The 11,161-nt window shown below is 38.3% G+C and overlaps 1 protein-coding gene across 2 annotated transcripts in view; it reads left to right on the forward strand.

Moving 5' to 3' along the window:
• Ska2 (spindle and kinetochore associated complex subunit 2) overlaps positions 1–10,411 on the forward strand; it is a 16,374-nt gene extending 5,963 nt beyond the window's left edge. The window contains exons 2-4 of one of the 2 annotated variants that reach the window (XM_051188478.1): positions 319–405; positions 4,011–4,187; positions 4,836–4,946. In XM_051188478.1, the coding sequence (XP_051044435.1) occupies positions 319–405; positions 4,011–4,187; positions 4,836–4,850 (279 nt within the window). In that variant the 3' untranslated portion in view covers positions 4,851–4,946. Of the gene's footprint in view, positions 1–318; positions 406–4,010; positions 4,188–4,835; positions 4,947–10,107 lie in introns of those variants that run through there. The other variant, XM_051188399.1, reaches the window with a different exon arrangement.
• Positions 10,412–11,161: the final 750 nt, after the last annotated feature.

Here is an 11,161-nt window from a genome sequence, read left to right on the forward strand (position 1 = left end):
CATTTTCTGCTGCAACCAGTGTCAGACCAGCAAAAGAAAGCTTAAGCCCTTCCTTCCACTATGTGGATCCTGGGATTGAACTCACATCATCAGTCTTGATTGCAGGCATCTTCACCTGCTGAGTCTCGGCATGCAACACAGCCCTAGTTTTAAGTTTTTAATAGAGCATAAATATTATGGATATTGTTTGCTTTATATACTACAAGTTTAAAATGAATGTGTATCATGTATTAAAATATTTCAAGAATGTGAGAATGAGTAATTATGCTTATTAATATATTTTTGTTAGTTTAATAATATATCTGTACTGATTTTTAGTTCCAGAAAGCTGATTCTGATTTGGATTACATTCAGTATAGGCTGGAATATGAAATCAAGACTAATCACCCAGATTCAGCAGGAGAGGTAATAAGTAAATTTTTGTTTTATTTTGTTTTTTCAAGACAGGGCAGGGTCTCATTAAATATTCCTGGCTGCCCAGGAACTCAGTATGTAGACCAGCCTGACCTCAGCTTCACAAAAAATCTGCCTGCCTCTGCCTCCTGAGTGGTGGCATTGAAGGCGTGTATCACTATGTCCAGAGGAGGTAAATCTTATTAACAGAATGCTTTGTACAAACATTTTCAGGTAATATCTCTAGTAGTAATATATTCTAACAATTATTAAGTACCAAGCTTTTCTTTTAAGTGTTAGTTTGGAGAGTCAAAAAATCTTGTTTTGATGGAAGATTGCTCATAGTATACTAGTGATTATACTTTATATTTTTCCAAGAGAAATAGGAACATATGTTTATAGAATGGCATATATGTAAATGTTTTTTTCTTTTGTTTTTTGAGGCAGGGTTTCTTTATGTTGTCCTGGCTGCCCTGGAACTCACTCTGTAGACCAGGCCTCAAACTCTACCTGCCTCTGCCACTGAATGCTGGGATTAAAGGCGTTCACCACCACCACTGTCTTATGTGATAACTTTTACAAACAGTTAATGAACTCAAAGTTTCCAAATAGGATGAAGCCTCTGAAGTGATAAGACAGTATTTCTATTTCTAGAATAGTGGTTCATAATTTGAAGGGAGAAGGGTTAGTAGTTATGATAGTCTGGGGAAAATGATATGCTGTAAGTTTGCTTAATTATATATATGAACATTGAGTTTTTTTTTTTTTTTTTTTTTTTTTTTTGGTTTTTCGAGACAGGATTTCTCTGTGGTTTGAAGGCTGTCCTGGAACTAGCTCTTGTAGACCAGGCTGGTCTCTGAACTCAGAGATCCGCCTGCCTCTGCCTCCCGAGTGCTGGGACTTAAGGCGTGTGCCACCATTACCCAGCTAAACATTGAGTTTTGAATAAAGTTATGTAGTTAATTTTACTGATTCCCCTCCCTTTGAACTCAATACCTTTATTAGACTGGGCTGTGAGCATTTTCTTTTATAACGATTGATGGGGTATGGCCCAGCTCACTGTAGGCAGGGCCCTCCTGGGCAGGGGCTGGGTTGCATAAGAAAGCAGGCTGAACAAATGATGAGAAGCAAGTGAGTAAGGAGCATTCCTCCATAGGCTCTGCTTCCATTCCTGCCTGAGTTCCTCCCTGGACTTCCTTTTAGGATGGACTAATTGGAATGAGTAAGCTAAATAAAGCCTTTCCTCCCAGAGATAGTTTTGGTCCATGTTTTATTACAGCAATAGAAAGCAAACCAGAACAGTATTTAAGGTTACATTGCTTTATCTATTGTTGAGAATGACTCTCATTGTGTTACTTAGACTGGTCTTGATTTCTGGGCTTAAGTGAGATCCACTTGCTTCAGCCCCGAGTAGCAGGAATTATGGATGCATGCCCACTGCATCACAGCTGTTTATATACCATAAATTGATGCCTTTTAAGAATACATGTCCATGGGAAAGTAAAAACAATCTCCATGTGTTGTCTGTTGATAGTCTCCTTGACAGTAGACAGGAAATGGTACATTGGAATTTTAAAAAGTCCACACATTAAAGAGAATATTTTAGGCTGGGCATGATAGTACTCACACACAATAGCTAATACTTGGCAGACAGTCAGGAGCATTGCTATATAAACTTGTAGCTATCCTCTTTATGTGAGTTTGGGGCAATTAGGTCTACATAGTGAGACTGTCAAAACAAAAACAAACAAAAAACCCCCAAAAGTTAAACAACAGCACAATCTCAAACAAAACTTCGGTTTTGCAAATTCAAGCCCAGCCTGAACTTCAAACAAATAAATGCAGAAAAGTATACAATTCAGTAGACTTCAGTCCTATAGCAGTTCCCATAATAATTAAAAAAACTTTTATCATTAAACTGGGTGGTAGTGGTGTACACCTTTAATGCCAGCACTTGGAAGGCAGAGGCAGATTGATCTCTGAGTTCAAGGCCAGCCTTGTCTAAAAGACAAGTTCCAGGACAGCCAGGGCTTGTTACACAGAGAAACCCTGTCTGGAACACCCCTCCCCCCAAAAAAAACAACAACAAAACATTACTAATGTATGCGTGTGCATTTGTGTGTTTTTGTGTGTGTGTGAGTGTGGCTGTGTTCCCTGGCCCACAGGAGGAGGTTAGAGGACAGCTTTCAGAGTCAGTTCTCAACATGGGTTCCTGTGATTGAATTCAGATCATCAGGCCCGCACTCTATTCTCCCTCCCACCAGTTCATGGCATCAATTAATTTACAGTCCATGTTACAAAAATTGTAGCGTAACTATGTGGTTGTCTTTTCACTTAGTATGTTTTCAAGGTTCATCCATGTTGTAGCATGAACAGCACTTAATTCCTTTCTATTGTTTAAAGGAATCTATTGTATACTGTATGTACCATTTTTGTTTATCCACTCAGCAGTTAGGTGAGGCTGTTCAAATCTTTAGGCTACAGTGAATAATACCTCTATAAACATTTATGTAGGAGTTCTGGTGTGCCACTTATTTTCATTTCTGTGGGTATGTATCTATTGTTAGTATTCAGGCCTGTCCTTGGAGCTCTGTCCAGCTGTCTCTCTCTCTCTCTCTTTCCTTTTTCCTCTCTCCTGGTGCTCCTGTCTCCAGAGGCCAGTCTTTCCCCCTTCCTTTTCCCTTTCCCTAAATACAAAACCCCTCTGTTTGAACCCTGTGTTATGGTGTCTTTCTCTCAAGTGCCGCTTTTCTTAAAACAGCTTGACATGAAATTTACTGGCCATAGAAGCAACTCAACGATATTTTAAAGAAACATCAAAATGTTCAAAAATAATTGTCCTTAAAATGATCCTTTTTGTAGTTTTGAAAGTTTCACTGTATAGTCTGAGTTAGTCTGTGAATTTTACTATTCTAGATTCAGTATTTGTTTGTGATTGGCTTATTTCACACATTTATGAATGTTCTCACACCATCCAGATTATGGGCCTTTTTTTCTTTTTTGTTTTTCTTTTTTTTCTTTTGAGACAGGGTTTTTCTGTATTGTTTTGAAGCCTGTCTGGAACTCGCTCTGTAGACCAGGCTAGTCTGGAACTCACAGAGATCCACCTGCCTCTGCCTCCCAAGTGCTTGGACTAAAGGTATGCGCCACCAACACCCGGCTAAATTATGGACATTCTAAGCAAAACTAACAACCTGAGTTCAAATTCTTGAACCCATAGCAGAAGGAGAGAATTTACCCTTGAAAGTCATTCTGTTACCTCCACTTGTATACACACATAGACACACACACACACACACACACACACACACGATTCATCCATATATCACTGTCAGAATTTCCTTTAAAATTTTAAAAATATTTCTTTATGATAATAGGTGGTGTGTGTGTTTGTGTGTATACAAACAAAAGTAGGTCCTCAGTAGCTGGGTATGGTGGTGTAAACCTTTAATCCCAGTACTTGGTCTACATAGCAAGTTTTATACAACCAGGGTTGTATAGTAAGATAGTAGTGGTCAAATATGTGGTAGAATGTATTATAAATATTAATTTTTAAGAATAAGCCTACTTTTACCTCTATATAATTTAACATATTAACCTTATTTTTTCTGATGTAGAAAAATGCAGTTACAATTTTAAAGGAATTGTCAGCAATAAAGTCTCGATATCAAGCTTTGTCTGCACGCTTTAAGCCAATTTCTATTGAGCAAAAAGAAAACCAGAACCGTATTTGTGCTACTCTGAGCAAGACAATGACCATGATCCAAGAACTACAAAAGCAGACAGACCTGGAGGTAATATTTTCAGTTGACAGATTGGATTTGTGAAGTTTTAGTTGTGAGTATTGTTTTAAAAAATAAAACCCCAATATGTTGTGCTATGTACAACTTCCAGACACTTGGATGTGACTGAGGTGGTAAGGGAATGAAGAAAAGACGGGCACACTCAGACAGAAATGCTGGGATTTTGTAGCCTGAACTCTAAAGATGCCTTAGCATACCAGAAACATAGTGTGTGAATAGAGTTGAACAGGGGCAGGGCTAGTGTACGCACCTGAACAAGGAAGTATAGTTATTACATACAGAATTTATGGGACACACCTGGGTCAAGACACATTTAGCTTATGGGGAGGGAAGGCACAGTCTTTACAGAGGAGCAGTGTTCAGGCCATAAATATCTGTGGGGAGAAAGCTATGGTGAACATTTTCTGCACACACTATCAACATCCACACTCAGACAAGAGGAAGGCTTTACTGTTCCTCCAAGGGTCTGAGTCTCTAGGGTATTTTGCATGGCTGGCTCATATCAACAACACAAGCTTACTCAGGATTTCAGTCACTCATGACTTACTCTACTTCCTACCATTTTGGAATGTAAAGTTTAGTAGTCAGTTTAAACTATTGATAGAAATAACTTTTGTTTTGTTTTGTTTTTTGAGACAGGGTTTCTCTGTGTGACTTTGGAGCCTGTCCTGGAATTCGATCTGTAGACCAGACTGGCCTAGAACTCACAGAGATCCGCCTGCCTCTGAGTGCTGAGTTTGAAGGCATGCATCACCACTGTGAGGTGAAACACATTTTTTGATGCCCTAAAAATTATTTTTCTCTTTAGTAAAAGAAGAGAAAAAGGAAAATCATGTCGATTTGATTTGGTTAGTGAAATATTGTACTTAAATTTACTAAACTTATAAAGAAACTCTTTTTGTATTGGGAAACAAGACAATCTCAGTTTTTAGAACAACTTGGATTCAAAGCAGTCCTCCTGCCTCAGCCTCCTGAATGCTGCAATTATAGACACATGACACCTCCCTGGGATTCTCCTGGTTCATATAGGAACTAGTAAGTATTTAATGCAAAGTCAGGCAGAGTGGCAAATATCTAATCCCAGCTCTTGGGAGGTTGAGGCAGCAACAACAAAATAGTTCCCCCCAAATGTTATAGGCTCATCTGATGTATATAGTGAGTTCCAGGTCTACCAGTGAAACCCTTTCTTTCTTACAGCAAACTGTTTAAGGACAGCCTAGGTTACAGAGTAAGATCCTGACTCAAACATAAGGAAACCAACCAACCAGAACCCCCGAAAGGGCTAGAGATGTGTAGTGCTTGCCCTACACACACGAGGCTTCAGGTTCAGCCCCCAGACTGCATAAATAGGGCACGGTGGGCTACATGTGTTATTCCAATCACTTAAACAGGAGGATCGGAAGTTTGAAGTTGGAGGCCAGTCTGATATATCCATGTGATCCTGTCCCAAAAAAAAAAGGAAAAAAAAGGAAGGAGGTGAATGAGGGGCGGGAAAGACCCATAACTGATGGGAGATGTCATTCTGTATATGTTTCTCATACTGGTTAATAATAAAGCACTGTTGGCCAATAGGAAAGGAAGATAGGAGGGACTAGGAAACAAAGAGGAAAGAGGAAGTAGTAAGGAGGGTTAAGATGGAGAGTCTGGAGAGAGCAGTATGCAGCAGCCGGCTCCCGGTAAGAAGAACACGTGGACATACATAGATTAACACAAATGGGTTAATAACTAAGGCAGAGCTAGCCGATAAGTCATCCTTTATAAAAGGAGTTGGAGGCCAGTCTGATATATCCATGTGATCCTGTCCCAAAAAAAAAAAAAAAAAACGAAGGAGGTGAATGAGGGGAAAGACCCATAACTAGTAAGTCATCAAATGTTGATGGTACACTCTTGTAATCTCATCACTTGGAAAACTGAAGTAGGACCGACTGACATAATTTTAGGCCAGTTGGGGCTACATAGCCAGACACCCTTTCAAAAGGAAAAAACAAAACAAAAACCCCAAACATGAAGCTGATTTCTCAACCTTTCTTTTTTGTTGGTTTTATTTGTTTGTATCAGATGTATGTGGCCTTGGCTGGCCTGGAACTCAGTATGTAGACCATTAGACCAGACTGATCTTGAATTTAGAGAGCTCTGCCTGTCTCTGCCTTCCAAGTGCTAGAATTAAAGGGCATGCACCACCATTCCTGGCTCTAGACTTTCAGTGTATGTGTTGGCAGATCAAAGTCAGTGCCTTGTTCATGTTAGAGAAGTTCTCTACCATGGAGCTATACCCTGCAGAGTTTTTAGTGTGTTTTTTAATTCTCCTTTCTTGGAGTGGAGTAGTCATGACTGAGTGAGTCAGACCTTTTTTATCCTCTCCATCCTCATCTCCATCTTGGTTTAAGAATCCTTATAATTGTGACATGTTGCGGTATACAAACATCAGCTATTGGGCTAGGCACTAAGAGTTTGAACTGAGAACTAAATGATTTAGTAGCATTTTCATGCAATATCAAAGAAAAATTGGGGTTCAGACAGATGAGATTGTCTGTAGAAGGAATCAAAGAATAGAACTAAATTGGATAAAGATCTTAAGTGTTATTTAGGGTGTTATTATTGGCTTCTCATAAAAATGTTTTAAGATTTTTTTCTTTATGAGTGTAGCTTGCACGTAGTTACTTACTGTGTGCTAGATGCCCATAGACATCAAAATAGGGCATTTTATTCCTCAGAACTAAAGTTACAGGTGTTTGTGAGCTATAATGTGGATGCTGGGAACCTAAACTGGGTCCTATGCAAGAGCAACAAGTGCTTTTACACTGAGACATCTCTGGGCCTGACATTGAATTTCCAGTCCTTCTGTCTCTGCTTCTTGAATGCGATTGAATCCAGGGTTTGATGGGAGCTAAGCACGTATCTACCAACTAAGCCACATCCACAGTTTTCTTGGGAAACAAATCTTGGAAATAAGTGGCTCCACACGTCTCTATCCATATCTATCTACAAATCCATAAAAGTTTTAAAGTATAGAAAAATTGGAGTGAGTGGCCAAAGAGAAAAATAATATTTTGAATGATTAGTATAAATTGCTCTTGCCATTATTTCTCACTGAGACTACAAACTCTTATAGGAAAGTGGTATTAGGTGTGTGTATAGCTAAGTGGTTAGGTTATTGACTTGGCTAATGCAAGGCCCTGGGTTTGACCCTCAGTATCACCAGAAAGAGACTTTTGTGGGGTAGAATTTGTAAAGGAATTTCAAACTTTAAAAGCTTTACACCCCCAGTAGTGGAGACAAGTGTTTGAGAAAAAGTGAAAGGCTGCTTTAAACAAAGAAATGCTGTAACATAACCCAGAAGGCTTTCCCACTATTTTGTGAGCATGAAGAACAACAAAGTCTGTTTAAGGAAAGTAGTACTTTGTTTATGTGCAACAGAAAGTAAAACTGTTCAGGTATTTTACCAATGACATTAGGAAAGGTAACACAATGGCTTTGAATTAGAAGTTTTCAAAAAGGACATTTAAATTGATAGTTTTAATAAAAAGGGAGCCAAGAACAGAAAAGAAGTGGGGGAGAAAAGGCATACATAGAAATTTCTAAGATGTGGAGGCTTAAGTATGCTCAATTATAAAGGTTATTATTAGAGAGAGACATTTATACCAAAACAAAAGTTGAGTGATCATGTCTGTAAATGCAGTACTTGGAAGGCCAATGCAGGATTGTTGTGAATTCCAGGACAGTATGGGCTACAGAGTGAGATTATGTCTGAAAACAGACAAAAAATACCCAAAACACCTAGAACAGAAATGTAATAATTGACAATAAGAAAGTCTTTAAAGAGTGTATGGTATTTCATTGAAAGATGCTTTGAATAAATCTTTGTTAAGAAAAATTACCACAGGGATTGGAGAGATGACTCAGCACTTAAGAGCACCCAAGATAGGTTCCCAGCACCTCAAAGCAATATATAGTTGTTCATAATGCCAACTTCAAGGAATTTGAGACTTCCTTCTGGTTTCCCTGGGCACTTGTACACATAGTGTATACATTCGCGCAGATACACATACACATAAATAAAAACACTTCATTGTTTGCTTGTTTTTGAGACAGGGTATCTCTGAGCAGTCCTGGCTGTGCTGGAGCTTGCTTTGTAGATCAGGTTGGTGTTGGACTCAGAGATCCTTTCTCTGCCTCCCAAGTGCTGAGACTAAAGGCATGTGCCACCATACCTTTACAAAAACAAAAACTTTCAAAAAACCAAACAAACCCCATAACAATAGTTACCTCAAACTTCAGGCTGATTAAGTTGGCCTTAATTCTGGGGAAAAGCCTTTTTTTTTTTTTTTTTTAATTTATTTTGTGTGTAGTGGTGTGGTGTTTTGCCTGCATGTATGTCTGTGCGGAAGTGCCAAATCCTTTAGAACTGGAATTACAGACAGTTAAGGGCTGCCATGTGGGTGCTGGGAATTGAACCTGGGTCCTCTAGGAAGAGAAGCCAGTGAGTGCTTTTACCCTTAAGCCATCTCTCCAGCCCCCTGGGAAAAAGCCTTTGAGGAGTTATTAAAATTTATGGCCTGAGAATTCTTCCCTAGTAATCTTAGGAATAAAGGATTTATTGAGAATATGTTTTGCCACATTAATATCATTCCCTTATTTGAAGCAGACAAGTTCTGCAAATGTTTGGGTTGCAGAGTAAGTGCTTATAATTTATACATATGAACATGTTGGGCCAGTGCTGATGTGTCAAACCAGCTGTATAGAGTAATGGGGTTCTGAAATGTTGGAGAACGAGGCTATCCAATAGGAGCCACATGTGGCTATATAAATTTAAGCATGATTACATAAAACTGAAAATTCAGTTCTTTATCTTCTGTTCCAACAGTGCAGACACAGATTCTTTCCAGCATCATGGAAATTTTTTTTGGACAGTGCCACCCTGGAGATGCTGATTCTGTAGTTCTATCATGTTCCACATTTGGCAGTCTCTCTAGAGATGACCTATATAATTGGGCCGATTTGTAACTATTTCAGAGGTTTGAGCTATAGCTTGTGTTATTTTCCCATATAACCCTGTTCTTAGCCAACCTGTTGTTGTTCTGTGAAAATCCTTTATTGTTAATTTTATTCCCTTTTGTTTTGGCTCTTGCTCCCACCTGCTTTGAGTAAATAGTTAACTTATGTTTCTCATTATCTGTTTTTATTGGCTATTAGAGTGCTTGCTTTATTTTCTTCCTTTCCTTTTTTTTTTTTTTTTTTTAATTCCCTGAGATAGGGTTTCTCTGCATATTCCTGGCTGTCCTGGAATTCACTCTGTAGACCATGCTGGCCTCAAACTCAGAGATCCTCCTGCTGCTGCCACCACCTGTCTTAGTTATTTTTTAAAATGTTTTTTGAGATGAGATCTTCAAAATCTAGCACAAACTTATTTATATGGGAAAAATGTGATACTGTTTTGGTCCAAATCTCTTTTCCAATATGGTATGTAAACATTAATTTAGTTCTGTTAAACAATAGTCCTTTAAAAAGATAATTATTTGTTTTTATTTTATGTGCCTTGGTGTTTTGATTTCATGTATGCCTGGGTGAGTGTGTCAGATCCCTGGGACTGGAGCTCCAGACTGAGCTGCTGTGTGGTTGCTGGGAATTGATCCTGAACTTCTCGAAGAGCAGTCAGAGCTCTTAACTGCAGAGCCATCTTTCCAGCTCACTTTGTTTGATAGCTTGATCTTGTTTAATAGTCTAATTGCAAGTTCTTTGAAAGCTCAATCATGGTATATACGTAGCCAAATAGCTTTGTTTTCCCTTGCCTTTCAAGTCTTATTAAATGTATAGTATAAGCTTACAAAAACATTCATGCAACAAAGCAAAATTTAACTCATTTAACAACTGAAGGTTTTTTCCAATAAACATTTTGTAATTTGTTTTCTAGTTAACTCTTCTGACTGAAGAAGAGAAAGCTGTGACAGAGCAGTTAAAATCTCACATGCCGGACTTATAAAGACATGGAATTTTAAAAAGGAACTCTAATGGAGCAAAGATCAATTCAAAAGACATTCAGCGTGATGTCCTATTGATGTCATTAATCCATCAAGGGATTGGAAGCTGCTAAAAACATTTGAGATTTTCCTTGATCATGACCTTTTAATATCAAGAAATTACAAGAAGGGTATATATCATATGATCAAAAGCCAAGAAGGATGACATGGGAATAAAGAAATTTAAATACATGTTAATTTGTGGTTTTTGGTAATGATATCCCTTAGTATTATCTAATCCCCCCCCACCCACCCAAACAGGGTTTCTCTGTAGCTTTGGAGTTTGTCCTGTTCTGTAGACCAGGTTGAACTTGAACTCACAGAGATCTGCCTGCCTCTTCGTCCTGAGTGCTGGGACTAAAGGCGTGCACCACCAATGCCCGGCTAATCTGTCTTCTTTTTGTGTAGTTCAGATAATTTTAGAAGTTTTGGGATTTTGTAAAAGAATATTTATGTACATGTCAGTCAGTATGTGAATGGGCAAAATACTATACTTATATACTATGTACTATACTTATAATTATATACTATAATTATTTAGTGTTATTTGCTCTTTTGAGACAGGTCTCAACATGTAGCTTTGGCTAGCCCGGGAGTTCACTATGTAGACTAGAGTGGCATGAATCCTAGAAATGCCTGCTTCAAGCTTTCAAGTGCTAGCAGACTTCCTAACCCAGGTTCTGTCAAAGGATCTTAACTTGGCTAACTACCAATTTCTTTTTTGCCCACATTAACCACAGTCTGACTTTACTTGGAATCAAAGACCCATAACTAGTTGCAGATTTCCCTAAATTTTTTTATTATTACAAATTGGCTTGATAACTAGTTCCACAAACATTTTGTGGTGGTATGCAAATATACTATAACCTGTTTTTAATGTGTATCCTGTAGTGTTGTCATCTGTTATATTTGAGGGCAAGGATTTCTATATTGTTGAGAATCTCAAAG

Source organism: Phodopus roborovskii, unplaced genomic scaffold (genome assembly GCF_943737965.1).
Source record: "Phodopus roborovskii unplaced genomic scaffold, PHOROB, whole genome shotgun sequence".
Lineage (NCBI taxonomy): Eukaryota > Metazoa > Chordata > Mammalia > Rodentia > Cricetidae > Phodopus > Phodopus roborovskii.